At 35.8% G+C, this 18,622-nt stretch overlaps 1 protein-coding gene across 2 annotated transcripts in view; it reads left to right on the forward strand.

Annotated features, from left to right (window-relative positions):
- Positions 1 to 5,611: 5,611 nt before the first annotated feature.
- LOC123557315 (AF4/FMR2 family member 4-like) overlaps positions 5,612 to 18,622 on the forward strand; it is a 132,608-nt gene continuing 119,597 nt past the window's right edge. For both annotated transcript variants that reach the window (XM_045348726.2, XM_045348727.2), the window contains exons 1-2: positions 5,612 to 5,943; positions 17,340 to 17,496. In XM_045348726.2, the coding sequence (XP_045204661.2) occupies positions 5,927 to 5,943; positions 17,340 to 17,496 (174 nt within the window). In that variant the 5' untranslated portion in view covers positions 5,612 to 5,926. The remainder of the gene's footprint in view (positions 5,944 to 17,339; positions 17,497 to 18,622) is intronic.

Raw genomic sequence — 18,622 nt, forward strand, 5'->3', positions numbered from 1 at the left:
GATAGGAATTCAGGAATTATTTAGAAAATAAATATTTTTTGAAAACCCGCAGTGTTTGACTAAGCTCTGTTACTTAAAGAGATAATGTGATTATAAACATTGGTTTTGTTATTGTCGAGCCCACTTACGGAAGGGAAGACATAGTTGTCCAAATGTCCATTCGGTGTATGTGCGTGCGTGGTCCGTCCGGATTTTTGTCCGGACCATAATTTGGACATGCATGGGCAATCTTGTTTTATATGGTATGAATGTTAAACCTCAGTGGGGACGGAGTGTCATGCACAAGCCCCGGGTTCCTATCTAAAAGGTCAAGATCACACTTAAGGTCAAAGGTAAATCAAAAATGACGCCCGGAGCATTTCTTCTTATGCATGGAGGGATTTTGATGTAATTGGCACAATTTTTCACCATCATGAGATGGAGTGTCATGCGCAAGAACCAGGCCCCTAGGTCTGAGGTCAAGGTCACAGAGGTCAAAGGATACAAGAATGACAACTTTGTCTGGAGCATTTCTTCTTCACGCATGGAGGGACTTTGATGTAACTTGGCACAATTGTTCATCATCATGCGACGGAGTGTTATGCATAAGATCCTAGAATTACTTCCCTTTGTTGTTACTATAAATAGCTTACATTTGTAACTTGTTTATTACTGGTCGTAGGGAAAAATCAAGACCACTTTTCTGTAGTACAACATGCATGTTACATCCAATTTTCAGGTGTATTTTGACCTATCTCTGCTGGTGCGGATTTTTCTGTGAATTTTTAAAAAAAAATAAATTTTTTTTTGAAATTTTACGTTCCTTTGTTGTTACTGTAAATAACTTATATTGTAACTTTTTGCAATCTCTTTTATTGGCATAAATGTTTGCCTCAAAGAGACAAGGAGTGTCAGTACAACTCCCAGTCCTTTTGACAGTTGGCGGGCTTGACATATTGCCCGTAGGCATCTAGTTCTCATATTTTTCATTTAGATTTTAAAGAGAATGTTCGTTATACCCCATGTAGTAAGTTTTCTGTCTTTCAGTCAGTAGGGTTTTTATGGCTTCCAGATGATAACTCATGAAAAGCTTGACCGATTTAAATATTTTTTGGTACAATATAAATTACAGGTCAAGTTTGACTTTGGGGTCAGTAGGTCAAAGGTCAAGATAAATTGCAAACGCTTTGGCCTGGGATCATAGCTTTGTAACCACGGTTGTAAAAAATGATAAAATACAGGTTTTTTGAATTTGAGGTCAATAGATCAAAGGTCAAGGTCACAGTGATTTGAACAGTTGAAAACCCTTTCCGAATGATAACTTGAGACCTTTAGCCTAGGATGATAAAGTTTGGTACACAGGTGTCACATCATGAAATACAGGTCAAGTTTTACTTTGAGGTCCAGTAGGTCAAGGTCACAATAAGGCAAAACAGTGAAATGTTTTTTAGATTATAACTTGAGAATGCTGAGCCTAGGATCATGAAAATTGTTAGGGAGGTTGATTATGACAGCAGGTGACCCCTAATGATGTTGAGGGTCAGTAGGTCACAGGTCAAGTCACACTGACCCGGTTCTTTAAAATGATGCACGGAGGGCACCTGGGGTCTTTTCCCCCACCATTTAAACTGGAAAGTCGCCATATCACCTATCCTGTGTCGGTGTGATGTTAAATTCAACAAAATAAATAACGGTTCATTAAAACGGTTTTTGGACAATAACTTCAGGATGCTTGGGATGAGAAACACAAAATTTAGTACAAGGTTGGTCTTGACCAGCAGATTACCTGTATTGATTTAGAGTTCCAAAGGTCAGGATGACCCGGAAAAATTTAAACCTTTTCCATGCAAAAAAATTTAGAACACTTGGCGGGGGGATCATGAAACTATGGAGATTGAATTTGAGGTCATTGGGTAAAAAGCTCAAGAAAATGCTGCTTTTTTATTGGCTTAGTTCTTTGATAAAGGCCATATTGTGGGGATATAATTCGTCACTCCTGTGACAACTCTAGCATTTAGCCACCTGAGCACAAAATGCTAAGGTGACTTTTGTGATCGCCCTGTGTCCGTCCATCGCAACAATTTGACTGTTAACACTCTAGAGGTCACAATTTTGACTTTAAACTTTATGAAACTTGGTCAGAATGTACGCTCAAAAAATCTTGATCACATTTGATGTTGGGTCATCTTGAATCAAAGGAAAAGCTGTTAACACTGTAGAGGTCACATTTAAGACTATTTCTTCATGAAACTTGGTCAGAATGTTAATATTAATGATCCATAGATCAGATTCAAATCTGGGGCAAGTGGGGTCAAAAACTAGGTCACCAGGTCAAATCAAGGAAAAGCTTGTTAACACTCTAGAGGTCACAATTTTGGCCCAATCTTAATGAAATTGGTCAAAATGTTACCCTCAATAAAATATGGACAAGTTTGATATTGGGTCGAAAATAGGGACATGTAACCAGGTCAAATCAAAAAGGAAAAGCTTGTTAACACTGTATTTGGGCCCCATTTATGACCATATCTTAACGAAAATTTGTCAGAATTTTAATCTTGATGATCTATAGGCCAAGTTAAATCTAGGTCAGGTGGGATTAAAGACTAGGTCGCTAGGTCAAATCAAAGAAACGCTTGTTAACACTCCAGAGGCCTCATTTATGACTGCATCTTCATGAAAAATTAATCAGAATGTTAATCTTGATGATCTTTCAGTCAAGTTTGAATATGGGTCATGTGGGGTCAAAAAACCCAGGTCACCAAGTCAAATCAAAGGAAAAAACTAGTTAACTCTTTTGAGGCTACATTTATGATTTATATCTTAATGTAACTTGGTCAGAATGTTGATTTTGATGATCTTTATGTCAATATGCCAGGTGAGCGATACAGGGCCATCATGGCCCTCTTGTTTTTTTGTTCTTGTTGTAAGAGAAATTGTACATTTAGAATACAGATTACAGAAGTCACATTTTCTTTATTTTGACAATACTTTTTCAAAGCCTGACAAAAGCAGCCAGTACTGTTATTAAAAGTTGGTTATTCACAGTTCAGCATATTTATGTATGGATAAACAAATATGTGATCTGTGATCATTTATAAAAGTGTATACAGATAAAACTTAAACATGTGAACAGTTTATTCAATAAATAAAGTGTAATGCAAGTCTTTGTGATGTGTATATAAAAGCAAAATTAGGATTTGTTTTACGAGTAATTTCAGAATTACGATTAACACAAATAGAAAAAACCAAGTCTGCACAAGAAGGCTAATATGTCTCCCTAGACTGAGCTCTTAACCTGCCGTGGTGCAAATAGATTGTTAATGTGTGTCTGTTAAGTCTTGTTAACAGTGAGTTGCAATCTAGTAACTTTTAAGTTTGTATGATTTTTAGCTGACCTGAGCACAGTGTGAGCTGTTGTGATCACCTTAAGTCTGTCATTGTGCTTCTCAACAATTTGCCTGTTATTAAACACCCTAGTAGACAGTTTTTTTAAATGTTAAAGGGATGAGTTGAAGTCTGATCGATTCCCGATTGAGGCAGTGCCTTATTTCATATTATATAGTCGGTTCAAAAACATCTGGAGTGCATATGTTGTACTGTTACTTATCTTGCCGACTCAAAATAAAATTTATCTTATCTTATCTTATTTTATATTGTCTTTTCTATTTAGAATCTAATATAATAGTAATTCCTCTATCTATAAATAGACGTAAAATACGGCGGCCGGTGTCCTTGGTCTGCACCTCATGGTCATAGCTGATCACTTTCTTTGTCAGAAATGAGATAATACCCCCTTTCAACATCAGTTTAAGTCAAAACACAGCTGAGATACCCAGCTGGTCAGTTTTCGATAATTTACAAGCGGAAGTCATGGATTTCTCCAGTTGACCATCATAAGCTAATACATAAAATTAAAAGTTTAAGTGTAAATCCAGACATAGGAGCATCAAAAGTGTCATTCTGAATTTCAGTTGTCAAAAGAAATGTAGAGCTGTTGCACTCACGCGTCCGTTGGCGACCCGATTGGGTTATATGCAGCCTCTTCAGCGATAGTACATCCCTTTATCGACGCAGCACTTTTTTTGAATATTTTTATATAAATTGGTATCTCTGCAATCACTAATGCGAATTGACTGAAATTGCACACACTTGGTCACTTTGATGTTATGACGTGGTTCTATCACTTTGTCCATGTGTCCTGTTACCTCACTGAGCATCATTTGGGGTAGCGTGTGGGTTGGGGCGGTTGAGACTTCAAAAATTCATAATTGTTGCACCCTTTTTACTTATATCTGTAACGGTTTTTATTATTTTACCTTTTTAGTGACAATTAATGCATTTGAGTGATCGAGGACTCGGTTGTTGGTAACAGCTTTTGATCTCCCCGATACCGTCAAATATTAAGACGAAGGCACAGCCTTTTGTCTGACTCTAGGACGGACGCTGGACAATAACGAAACACTCTCTGTTCCCTGGAATCTTGAAAATAATGCATGTTTGCTATAATTATGATTTTACTAGTAGTATATCTTTAACCTTTAGTCTGTTGCCGGCAAAATGATTCTGCCTTTGCGACCAGTGCAGACCAGGATCCGTGCAGGCTGATCAGGGTCTGCACTGTTCGCTATTCAGTTAGTAAATTTTCAGTGTTAACCCCTTGGAATAATAAATGGTACTGCCCAAATTGAATGATGGACCAGTCCATTATAGAAATTTAGCAGGGTAAAGGTTAAAGTTACAGGGACTCTAGTGGAGATTTCTAAAACTACATTGCCCTTTTATTTATGACCCAGTATGTTGTCTTTATTTTGATCAAAATTACCTAGTAATAACAAGGAAATGTTATACCACAGGCACGCACCCAGTATCAATCAAACTCTTACTTCCCAAAAACTGGTACAGGGGGATTACAGTGGGGGCGGGGGGTACAGGAATGGTCTTCCCGCATATATTTAGTTAAGCCAAACCTAAATGTCTTCTGACAGGCTAGCAGTGATTACTATCAAGAACGTTTTTATCTTTCTGTTAGCAAACTGTGTACTATTTTGTTCATTTTGAACCCTTTGTTTAACCAGTTCACCTCCCCAATGTGAAGTAACACCAAGAACTTTGATGAATGTGCCTGTCAGTTATAATCTCGGGTGTACAAAAGGTGTAGATCTTTAAAAAAAGCATAAATGTGTTATAGATAGCAACATAATACAATAGCCTGTTTTTGTATTCTTTGCAAGAAATATAGTGTTTGTTTCTTAACTTCCTTGACAGAAACTACCCCGTGACTTGCACTTTAATAGTGCTGTATGTATTTTTAAAGTAAACAAATGAGTCCGGAAAAGTACGTGCTACCCGAATCCCAAGTACAATGAGAACCAGCCGCCGGTACCCCAAATTTGGTCACATGACTTATTTTGACGTAAGGCCGAACAACTCCTTGAACCGGAACTGCTTTACATACAAAATAGTTCTTAATTAAATTGTTTTTCTTTTGTTATATCATGTAAATTGTTAAAACAGTAAATCGGATGTAGTATTCCTTCTTTAAATTTGAACGAATTTTCAAGTTTTCTTTTATTTAGTGTACCAGAGACATTATTCTAAATTTGCTTGATCCGCAAGGAAAATAGTGCGAGCATCTTGTAAATATGGTTTTTTCATGGAAGATGTCAAGAAACTGAGTTTTTTTATGGAATTTTCAGTTAAAAATGTAGTAATTTATGTTAGTTTGCGGACATGTTGTTTGGTATTCTACATAGGTTAGGTTTATATAAAGAAATACGTGGAAATAACTTAACAGTTGAGAAAAAATCAACTGAATCGGTGGCAACCATGTAAACTGTTCGTGCAATCTGGGACAGGTTGCACAATTGAACCAAATTATTTTTAGTCCCAAATACTGTGTTAGGTGATTTTAAGAAAAAATCAACTTAAGATATTTATCAGCCTCAAGATGTCAGATTCTCAAAGGTAAGAATATTGTTTGAGAATGTGTTGTGTCACGTTTTTACATGACCTCGATTTCTAATTTTAAAAAATCCTGATTAGGCCAGATGATTTTGGTTTTACAGACAATATTGTGAGCTTTAGATGTGGAACATGTCCTTTGTTTTGAAGTCTAATTTATTTTTATGTGGTCTTTGGTAGTATAAGTTAGGGCCTCCTCTGGGTTTTTCATACTTGTCGCCAACCTTTTCGCCAATTTGAAAAAGTTGGAGCCACTTTAGAGCCATTTTTGAGCCAAAGTTCTGAGCCACTTTTATTTCTTTTAGTTGGCTGTCATAGTGTGCATAGAGAAATAAAATTTTGTAAATAATTTTATTAGGAATAATAACAACTTTTGAAGGTGTATTAGTTTATTGTAGAAGTAAATTCAATTTGTAGTTCAATTTATCCATGTCAGAATTACCAATATTTCAGGACTCATTTATTTTCGGAAAGGAAAATTCGGATTTTTTTCTATTCTAAAAGGTCGAGTTGAACACTCTTCTAATGATTTTTAAGAAGCCATGGTAGCAAGTGATATCTTCCAGTTTCTGAACATTTCAATTTCAAAGAAATTAACCAGGTCCAGGATGCAAATTGAGGCTGATGTGTTTTAATTTTCGGATCCATCGTTAAAATCTTTTATGAAAACTGAGGAATCAAAAATTATCTTGCAAAAAAGTAACAAATTAAATGTATCTTTCGTACTTATTTAAAATTTGTCAGTGATACAACTGCATGCCACAAACATGACAATCTTTTTTTTGTAAAAAATCGCAACACATAAAGTACACCGTAATCGGCGTTAATGTTGGTGAATTCTCGGCAGAGGTCAAACATACAAGCTGGCAGATGTTTTGATTACTGATTAATCTTCAATTCACACATTATTACGCAATTATCTTCTCAAAGTGTCAACCAACTCCTCAATAGTCGAATTGTCAAATACACCGCCTAGACTGGTTATCGATTTTATTCACTACCAGCGTCTAGGTAAACACGTGTATCGGGAACCAATTCTTGGGCCGCTTATATCACTACGGAAAAAACAAATGCCGAGGAAAAAAACTATGCGCCACTTATTTTCGCCAGTTCGCAAAATTTAGCGCCAAATTCTTAAAATTATCGCAAATGGCGAATGGCGATCGGCAGCGGAGGCCCTGCTTTAAGTTGTTTTATATCTCACATGGCTTGTAATTATCTTAGGCAGTGGCTAGGTAGCCGGTTCCAGCTACCTAGACCTTTAGTCTACGTAGCCGGTTCCAGCTACCTAGACTAAAGGTTTAGGTAGCCGGCTCTATATACATATCGTATATGAAACATGTAAGTAAAGGTAGCCGGCTTTAATAAACTGTATCTATAAAGGATTATAAGGATCATTATATTAGTTAAATAAAATACATTTCTTGTGATTTATTGTTTATTATTTGTGTTAAATACCTGTTAATTTGCCGTATTTACGCACTTATATCATATCGGCGGAAATTTTGTTATGTTAGAATGTACTCAATACATATTCAAGATAGAGTGATTAAATCTTTAAAGAAAACAAAACAAACAGTTAAGAAAAGATAAAACAAAGAGTATCATCGTACATAAAATGATGCGGCTCTACTGAACATAATGGCGTTTGATCATTTCCTATGCCTTTTTTAAGTGAAAATTTTAAGTAATCATCTCTTTCGCACTTCTATGTGCGTCTTTAATTAATTAACTAATTACTTATTAATTTCTTCGCCGGTTTGTCTATAAGTCAATGATCTTGATTGGTTCTAATTGTTTGTTTGAACATTTATTCTAAGGTAGCGTGATAAATGTGAAATGTATAATTACATGTACATATCAAAAGACTAAATTCTAAAGGATCGCCGGCAATTGAAATCATCTATCAATTTTTAATATTTATTTTTTTCAATTTACAACAAACTACAAAATTTTATTAAAAAGTTTACTTTTAATTAATAAACATGCCATTTAAACACGCCGACGATGATAACGACACTTTGATCATTTAATGATAAACATAACATAATATGGGCCGATATCATACGAGTGCATAAAAACGGCGAAATAAAAAGGTAAATCACATATTTTTAGTAAATAATAAGTCACAAAATTGTAATTTATTTAACTTATATAATGATCCTTTATAACAAAGTTTATTAAAGCCGGCTACCTTGACTTCTGTGTTCATATATGATATGTACATATATAATAGAACCGGCTACCTAGACCTTTAGTCTAGGTAGCCGGAACCGGCTACGTAGACTTTTGGTCTAGGTAGCCGGAACCGGCTACCTAGCCACTGCCATTATCTTAAGTTTATTATGGGCAAGTGGTAACTAGAGTCCAAGAACAGCGGATGTCTAATTTTGTAGTTTGGGACTTTGGATGGGGCAGAAGTTTCTAGCCAGGATGCGGCAGAAGTTTCTGGCCAGCTTCCTGAGTAGCAGGCATTTAGATCCCTAGTCATCCACAACAGATACCTATCTATCTATCTATCTATCTATTTATACTGCAGCGCTCCTCTCTGCGAGTATTATGTGCAGCTGCGCACCTGTATTCCTAAAATTCCATAAGGGCATTAATTGTAATGTTAGGTGGCTAGTCCAAATAATAGGACGTTTCGTGACAGCGTGATAACATTTGACTGTCGCTGTCCCATTAGAGGGATGACAACTGTAAAATATCAGATCATAAAATAAGTCTTCCCAATTATATAATATCAGTGTGCGACCTTAACGGTAGCCCGATCGCCAATGGCTACGAAAATTCGGCTCGGGCGACAGAAAATCGGCAGACCGTAGCCCGTAGGGCTATGAAAAATTCTGAGGAATAAATTTACCAAAAAGATCAGTGCAAACGTGGGAGCAAAATAGTTGCTTTGAAGCTTCAAACTTCGCTCAAATCCAATCTCAAAAGCGAATTCAAGTCGCCTGAATTTTTTTTTTTTTTGGATGCGCACCCGCTAATCTTTTGACAATTTGCACCATGTCATAATGTGCGTTGAATACACATACACACTCGCCGATAGCATAATTTAAGCTTCGCCTACTTCAGGTACTTGTGAGATTTTCTCGAGAAGTGTGAAAGCAAATCAAATTATCGGTTTCACCAGAAGCAATTGTGATAGGCCAATCAGCGCCGCGGTTACGTCTTTGACACTTAGCATTTAATTGTCAACACGTGCGAGTCGTTTTCTAAATAATTGTCAATTACATATGCGATTAATTGGAATTATACACACAATTATTTGGTATCCATGGTAAAAGAACGACATGTAAAGTATTAACTTCGTAAAACTAACTTTGATGGATGAATTGATTTGAATACCGGTATGTATTTCTAGGTTTGACACAGTTTACTTTCAGTTTTATTCGAATGAGACACTGTTCACACAAGTGGTGACTCGGTATAAATGTGTATGGTAAAATGATGTAACTAAGAAAATGAGTTGTCATTGAATCAGTTCACAGCGTCGAGGTAGAAATATAAAAATTAATGGAGTCTTCCAACTTCTCCCTAAAGTCTCCCCACTTCTCCTTAAATCAGTTTGAGGGATAATTGATTTCTCCCAAAAAAAATGGGCCTAGCGAGACCCCTGGTAAGTCTACTGCCAAGCTATTTCTTGACCCCCATGTCTACAAAGCTGTTTAGATCACTTTTCATGACTCTGTGTCTTTGACTTTCTGCACAATTTTGTGAACACTGTTTCAGATTTTGAAATCAATTCTGAAAAACTCGTACAAATTTCTGAAATATATCAACCAACCTACAGCAGTATATTGAAAGAAATTAAATATTACTAGAATGAAAGTCTTGTTCATTCTTGAGCGAAAAATAGTGGGGCTACGAAAAATTCTGTCGGGCTACAAAAAATTGGAAGTCCGTAGCCCCATTGGCTACGGTGTTAAAAAGTTAATGTCGCACACTGTAATATACATGATGGTCATGCTGATTAGTATTCTTTTGGAACTATTTTTAAATAGTCAACAAAGATATAAGATCAGGAGACATTGAACAGATATATTAAAACAACATCTCTGAAAGGGTAGTATTACACAGATTTGTGTAACGGTTTTTCAATTAATTAAATTGATTATTGAGTGAATTATTAGAACAAATAAATCTGAAGATAGCACAGAAAACTTGTATATACCTTAATCAGGGTTCAAGCTAGCCCAGAAAAATTGGGAGAAGTGACTTCTCCCTTCAGTGTAAATAGGGAGAAGTTTTCTCAGAACAGGGAGAAGTGAGGCTGCGGGTTAAAACAGTCATTAATTACACCGTATATTACAGTTTGATGGTACAACACAAAGGAATAACATTTTAAAACAACACATATTTCTTATAAGTACAAAATACCAAGTATAAAATACAAACACACACAGTGAGCATGTATTTATGCAGTAGTTTGACACATTCATCATCAGTATTATAACAGGCATGTGTAGTGTGATTTGTTGTTCGGCTCATGTGTCATGACCCCTTGCATATGCATTATCAAATTTTGCCAGACTACATATAACACAGTGCGATTTGCCAGGCTCATCTTCCTTCGACCAGTCAAAACTAACAATAGAAAATTAATTTTTCAATTCTTATCCCTGCACACCCCTGTCTTAAATCCCCGCTGGTCAAAATCCGGATATCCAAAATTTTATGTCCGGATACTGATACAATTCATAAGCATTGCCCAATTCTTCAGTCTAAAGAATATCTTTGACAAATTGTGATGATGCAAAGACAATTTAACAGCACTGGACAGTATCTGATATTAAAGTATACAATGACAATACCTTTTATTGAAGAAAATTAAGAAAAATGTTCATGAAATACCGGCAAGTTGTCACCGCGAGCAGACATTCTGACAGTCTACTTTCGTTTTTAAAAACTTTTACAAAAAGATAAAAGCCAACGTGTTCTTATCTTAAATTGATTGTGATTGATTTTTATTGATTGAAATTAAATATCTGTTGTCTGAATTTCAATTTAATTTGTGTATAACACGGATATTTACGTCTGGCAGCCGCAATTAAAAACATATACATTACGAACAACTCTGGTTATTATTCAGAGCTTTTCTTTAGGCCCTATCGGTCAATTTGCGATGGGCTATCATCCTATTATCAGCTACTGACTCTTGCGCCGACATACTTGTGTTTTTGTTTTTATTTACCCGACTTTTGACAGTTTTTAGTTGTTTGTTTTCACACGTGATGCACACACTTTTTATCCGTGATGCACAAAATCAATTAAAGGCAATTTTGTTTCACCTCGTTTGATTGGTGTTTCCAAAGTTTTCGACCAATTAAAATCATCCTAACGATATTCGGTGATAGGCGGAGTATACTTTGTTGACAGGTGAAGTTCACATCCCCTAACGGGATAAGTTTCGCTGATTGATTATGTAATGTTTTTACAAGCTGATTAGAATCTGATAGATGTGATATATACATGTATGATAACTGCCTCGAGCGCCAGATTTTAGGGCGACTTGTTTTTCGCTTTTCTGTACAAACAGAGCGAAGTCATCAGAAAAAAAGCGACCACTTCGCTCACGTCGCCTAGAAGCGTGGACCCTGCTTAATTACTTAACTTTTATACTGTAATTCTGTTTTTCTAACTTTTCATGTTATGTCTGTCATACATAAATTAATCAGCATGATGATTATAGGCAGCATAAATGCTGTTGATCAAAGGATGGCATGCTGCAAATTGTCAAAATAAGTACTATACAGGTCTGAAAAGCAGGAAAAAAATACGAAAAACTTAACTAAGTTTTACATAATGTATACAGTAAGTTAGTCCTATGGATTTGAAAATAATAGGCATGACTTTCCAGACATATTAATCATTGTGTAAATAATGAAAGTAATGACAACTGTTTTGTGAATAACGAAAAAGATCAGCTTTACAGTCATGTGGGTAAAGAAAATTATCTGCATGACCATAGTGCATGTAGCCTCAGCCTGCAAATTTAGCCCTTTCTGGTTGTTGGCATACTGTATTAAAACTTTTCATCTGTTTTTGGTAAATACTAGAAGCTGACACTCAAGCAGGATGCTGACCATGACAGAGGCAACACTTGCATCATTCAGTAAACCAGCGTTTTGTAAATTGTTTCTTAAATGTGGCAATTTCTCTACTGAGTAGCTAAATGTAAGATCTCTGACAAAAATAAAAAAATAACACAACACAAACAGCTATTTCCAAGATTTGACAGTGGTAGGACATCCCTGACACCATGCAATGCATTTTCTGGGAAGAATTGGACTCTGAGTCTGACAGACAGCAGAAACAAATTGCCTTAAATCTGAGTATGACTGATTTTCTAAGCAAGAAAAAAATGTATGTTTTCTAACAGGATTTTTTTTACCAAGAGGGGAAGGGGCACAGGCCTGTGATTTGGGAAAAATAGCTCGGTATTTGGGCAAAGGGGAATAAAAACCTGATGTAAAGTCAATTTTTGGGGAAAACTGCGTGATTTAAAAAAAAATTTCTGAGGGGAAGGGGCCCCTATTATGAAGGAAAAAAACCTGTCTAAAAATGTTGCTTTTCTGAGAAATTGATATAAGTTGAGCTACACACCTCTACTGACTCGGCAGTTGTGGACTTATCTGAAAGTACAACAGTGATAATAGGTACAGTGCTCCAGCTAGGATTAAAAAAGGGCAGGGTGCTGGCACTGAAAAGGGCACTTCTGGGGTGATGGTCGGTCTAGGACCGTGCTCCCCCGGGAACAAAATATAACTGGTCCATGCATACAGTGCATTTTAACATACTTTAGGCATGGAATTTGGCATAATTTAGGCATGTTTTTTGGCACACTTTAGGTATGGTCTTTTAATAGGCTATGTCTGTCATCTCTAATGCACCTATTTATTAACTAAAAATTCTGCTGTTTGTATTTTACTTGGCATTGATTTTCAACTTGTAACATTTCTTTGTAATTGCATACTGAATGACAATATCTATCATGTGTTTAGGTCTATTTTACTTGTTACAATTTCAGTACACATCTTCTCCATGTAGGCTACTTGATATTTATAAATTTATACCTGTAACATATTATATACAGAAAATAAAGTTTAAACTTCCACTTAAATAAATGAAATCGGGCAAAGTTTTTAACTTAAACAGTCTAAAAGCAAGTTTAGCACTTGTAATAGACATATTCCGGGTATCCAAAATTTTATATCCGGATATGGTTACACTTTTTTCTAAAAGTCGTCGAATGTCCAGTTTAAACAATAGTTTTGAAAAAATATTATGATGCAAAGACAGTTTAACAGCATTTCACAGTATCTGACATTAAAGTGTACCCTGTCATTACATCTTAGTAAACTAATTTCAAAGAAATCTTCATGAAAAATCGGCAATTTCACAAAGCAGACGACAACTTACTTTCGATTTCAAAAACTTGTAAAACGATAAAATCAAAATATTTTCATATTTAAATTTGATTGTGATCGATTTTTATTAATTACATATAAATGTCTGTTGTCTGGACGTAAGTTTCAGTTGTGTATAAAGGGGTATTTACGACTATATTACCGAAAACGAAAGTACACTTTGACAGGTTGCGCGAAATGATAGTGATTTCAGACTGGTTTGCAAACTGTTTTAACACTAAGGTTCAATGATTTTAATGCTAGTGGAGCAGTCTAAAATACCATGGTCTGCCTCGGGCACGATTACAGCAGGTAATAGTTAATTGTTTGCTAATTATGTCAATGCCCCCCCCGGCGTGTATCACTCGATAAAAAGGGGGCAATAAAGCAGTGTATTATAATCACTGAGGCAAAAAAGGGAAGTTTTACTAAAAAAAGGAAATGAATGGTTGTAAAACGGGCAGGGTGCCTGGCGGGGCAACAGGGCGGAACGAATTTCGGAACGGGCGATGCGCCCTGCTGTAAATAGCTAGCTGGAGCACTGAGGTAGCAACTTACATCAGGCAGAACTTCACTGGTGATTAAGAAATTCTCGTGAGGTTTTAAATAATTATCTTTACTTCAAGCACTGACTCGTCCAACAAATCCTAAGACAATAAATTCCTTTTTAGAAGCTAGACTAAAGTCTTGATTTGGTAGGATATAAAAGTTTAAACTTTGATGCATGCTGCGATGATGCTGGGCTACTAAACTTTAAGAATCCTGAAGTAGCTCTACCGTTTTGAAGAATCTGCAGAGCTCCAGATAAGCTGCGTATTTGCGCAATTAAAGTTGCAGAAAACCCAGTTTAATTCATACAGTGTGTGTACTGAAACGCAATTAAAATTCCTAATACCCAATTAATTATAGAACGGGTACGAGACTTGAACGCTAGAAAACAGACTAGTTATACGTTACGGCAGATCAGGTAGCTATTCATGATATTTTATCAGAAAAGGCACAGGACCGTTCAGTCTGATCTGTTATTTGGACACTTTGTAAACAAAAAATTATGCTGATAAAATGACCACTTCTAGCACTAAAAGAGGTTGCAGAAAAACACTCATTTTGGCAGAATTGTTGTATGTCAAAACATCTTCCTTCACATTTAATTATTACAGATCAAAGAAATAACCACATTTACAACAGAAGCCTAAGAACTGATGTGTTTAGAAAGTAATTGATTTTTAGCTCATCTGATTTTTTGAAAAAAAATGATGAGTTATTGTCATCACTTGAGCGGTTGTCGGCGTCGGCGTCGGCGTCTGCGTCGGCGTTGCCTGGTTAAGTTTTATGTTTAGGTCAGCTTTTCTCCTAAACTATCAAAGCTATTGCTTTGAAACTTGGAATACTTGTTCACCATCATAAGCTGACCCTGTATAGCAAGAAACATAACTCCATCTTGCTTTTTGCAAGATTTATGGCCCCTTTTGTACTTAGAAAATATCAGATTTCTTGGTTAAGTTTTATGTTTAGGTCAACTTTTCTCCTAAACTATCAAAGCTATTGCTTTGAAACTTGAATACTTGTTCACCATCAAAGCAGACCCTGTACGTCAAGAATCATAACTCATCTTGCTTTTTGCAAGATTTATTGCCCCTTTTGGACTTAGAAAATCAGTTTTCTTGGTTAAGTTTTATGTTTAGGTCAGCTTTTATCCTAACTATCAAAGCTATGCTTAAAACTTGCAACACTTGTTTACATCATAAGTTGACCCTGTATAGCAAGAAACATAACTCCGTCCTGCTTTTTGCAAGATTTATGGCCCCTTTTTGACTTAGAAAATATCAGATTTCTTGGTTAAGTTTTATGTTTAGGTCAACTTTTTCTCTTAAACTATCAAAGCTATTGCTTTGAAACTTGCAACACTTGTTCACCATCATAAGCTGACCCTGTACAGCAAGCAACATAACTCCATCCTGCTTTTTGCAATAATTATTGCCCCTTTTGGACTTAGAAAATCATTTTCTTGGTTGAGTATTATGTTTAAGTCAACTTTTCTCATAAACTATTAAAGCTATTGCTTTAAAACTTGCAACAGTTTTTCACCATCATAAGTGGACACTGTACATCAAGAAACATAACTCTATCCTGCTTTTTGCAAGAATGATGGCCCTTTTTAGACTTAGAAAATCATGGGTAGGACAATATTTCTATTACACAAAAAAAATCAGATGAGCGTCAGCACCCGCAAGGCGGTGCTCTTGTTTTAACTTTAGAATATATCTGCAATAAGCTTGAAAATATCATAGCTCTGGATCTCTCCATTATTTTACTACCATATGTTACATGATATCAATACAACTAGCGTTAAGTTAACAGATTAAAAAAGATGCTTACTCTCAAACTAAAGGAATTTATTCTTATGTGTACATGTTCCATATGTCATATTTAAATATTGATTCAACCAGCCTGGTTTGCTCGATGAGTATTGTATTATAGTACCAGAAATCAACAGGTGTCAAGTTTGAGCAGCAGGTGAGGTAAACGTTTCCGTTTACGAAAATGTAATTTAATGAAAGCAATACTGGTATGCCTGTTAAACAACAATTTAATATTACCTCGGACTGTCATTTAGTCGTGTGGGCAAGTTGAAATATTTTGAAAAACAACTGATAAACAAATTTTTCCTACATTTCAAAAATATGCTTCTAATTAGTGGGGACAAGTCGGTTATCGGTAATAATGTGGTTTGCAAAAAACGTGATCACACAAGTATGATACTGTGAAATCATTTATATTCGTGGGGGGACTAATTTTTACGTGGATTTCGTGGTTGAGTCCACGAAATTTAATCCCAACGAAAAAGTAAAAGCCTTTCATTTTATGTTCAAAAGCTGGAATCCACGAATTCATATCCCCACGAAATTGCCATTTTGACCAAAACCATGAAATTTCATGCCCACAATATTAAATGATTTTACAGTATTTTAAGTTGAAAATAAAACACTGAAGAAAATATAACAAAATTTGAGCCATTCACAAACCGCCATGCCATATGTTTTAAAAAAAATCTTTTTCTTGGAAGTAATAGTGCATAATGCAATACAATGGTTCATCAGTAAGATAGTGTTATCTCAATTCTCATCATGCAGTGTAGTTGGCAAACTGATGCATTCCTCACAAGACCAGTAATTGTATTGTCTACCTACTGTAGTCTACCATATTTCCCCTGTTGATGCACTTCTGCCATTAAGGACATTTTTTGGTCAGATGCATTACAGGAAAAACCTATTAGATGCTGTAAAATCATTAATATTCGTGGGGGACTAATTTTCATGGATTTCATGGTTGAGTCAATCCACGAAATTTAATCCCAATGAACAAGTAAAATTCACATTCATTTTATGTTTAAAAATTGAAATCCACGAATTCATATCCCCCCGAAATTGCCGTTTTGTCCAAAACCATGAAATTTCATGCCCACGAAATTAAATGATTTTACAGTATATGTGTGTGTCAGTGAAAAGCAGATTTTTATGATTAAAAAAGCAACTGCACGATTTACTTAATACAGACTCTAGAAACAGTAGTAATCACTAAATTTCACATTGTTTCCAAATTGCTTCCAAGATTCTGCATCATGCCATATATATTAAATTTTGTGTTTAACTTCTAAGTAAGGATTTGTTGGAACCATGTTACTGTTTTCTGTCACATGGATTCAGACCCACAACACCCAGAGCAGAAATATCAGGAATGCTCTACCAGTGTTTCTGACAAAGTTACCATTACATTCAGAATATGAATATGGGGTAATTTGAAACATATATTTCAGGTCCATATTGATGATAATATCAGTTTATTCATCGCTTTTAGTTAACTTTCCATCTGTTTCCCTTATAGCGGAAAAGGGAAATAACCACTTTTGTGTAAACAACATTTTATGCCGTCACTTTATTTGACTTGAGTTTCACTAGCTTTTAGATGTTGGATTTTCATTTTCAGCATGCGGTTGCCAGAGTTGACGAAGGAGGACTTTAAAAACATGGCCAAACAGAGGGAGAAAGCCAAGAGAGATCAAAATGCCAAACAGGCCAAAACCAGTGCAACCTTCGGCGAACCAACTATGCCCTCAAGTGTCAGCTTTCCTGCACCTGTGAAGGTAACAAACTTTAGTTTTTGTAATGGCCCTCAGGGATATAAACTAGCTGTTTTTATTTAGGGCCCCAGACTGTCAAAACTAAATGTTTAACATTAGGTATATTGGCATTTTCTCCAATAATGTAGGGGCCTAGCCCAAAATCTAAGGACCATGGGCTACTTGGCCCCTGCTAATTTATATCCCTGGCCCTGTTACAGGCCAGGGGCCATTACAATAGATGAAAAATTTATTACTCGTCACTTTAGAACACGTGCTTACTGACAAAATTCTAATATGACCAATTTAAAAAGTTTTCAATTACCTGCATGTCAATGATATAAGGCCACCTTAACAATATGTTTGCTCCCTCTCTCTCGGCGCATACCATTCAAGACTGGTTTGGTAGATGGGGTTTAATGTTTTTTTATGCAGTTCTTTTCAGTTTAAAACATTTTTAGTTAATTAACATTTAAAATGTACAATGTTTGATATAAAATCAGCCTGTGTGCGCTACATACTGATTCAATAGTGACATCACTGTTTCAGCTATAAACACTAGCTAGATAGATATATAAAGATAAAAATTAGACTAAGTTTTATTTGAAAGAAACAACACTTCAAAATGAGTTTCTTGTATAATTAGAATCACACATCCTATCACTAATATATTTCTTTCATATTTTTAGCCCACCATCATGATGATGGTGGGCTATTAAAATCACTCTGCGTCCGTGGTCCGTCCGTCCGTCATTCCGTCCGTCCGTCCGTCCGTCCGTCCGTTAACAATTTCTCGTTATCGCATCTCCTCAGAAACTACTGGGGGGATTTTGACCAAACTTTGTCAGAATGATGTATTGGTACCCTAGTTGTGTCCCCCTGAAAAACAGACTGGTTCAACAATTTATGAGTGAGTTATGGCCCTTTGTTTATTTCTATAATTTATATAGATTTATATAGGGAAAAACTTTGAAAACCTTCTTGTCCAAAACCACAGAGCCTAGGGCTTTGATATTTAGTATGAAGCATCATCTAGTGGTCCTCTACCAAGATGATTCAAATTATTTCTCTGGGGTCAAATATGGCCCCGCCCTGGGGGTCACATGGTTTATATAGACTTATATAGGGAAAAACTTTGAATAACCTCTTG

This window comes from Mercenaria mercenaria, chromosome 5 (assembly GCF_021730395.1).
Source record: "Mercenaria mercenaria strain notata chromosome 5, MADL_Memer_1, whole genome shotgun sequence".
In the NCBI taxonomy this organism is placed as follows: Eukaryota; Metazoa; Mollusca; class Bivalvia; order Venerida; family Veneridae; genus Mercenaria; species Mercenaria mercenaria.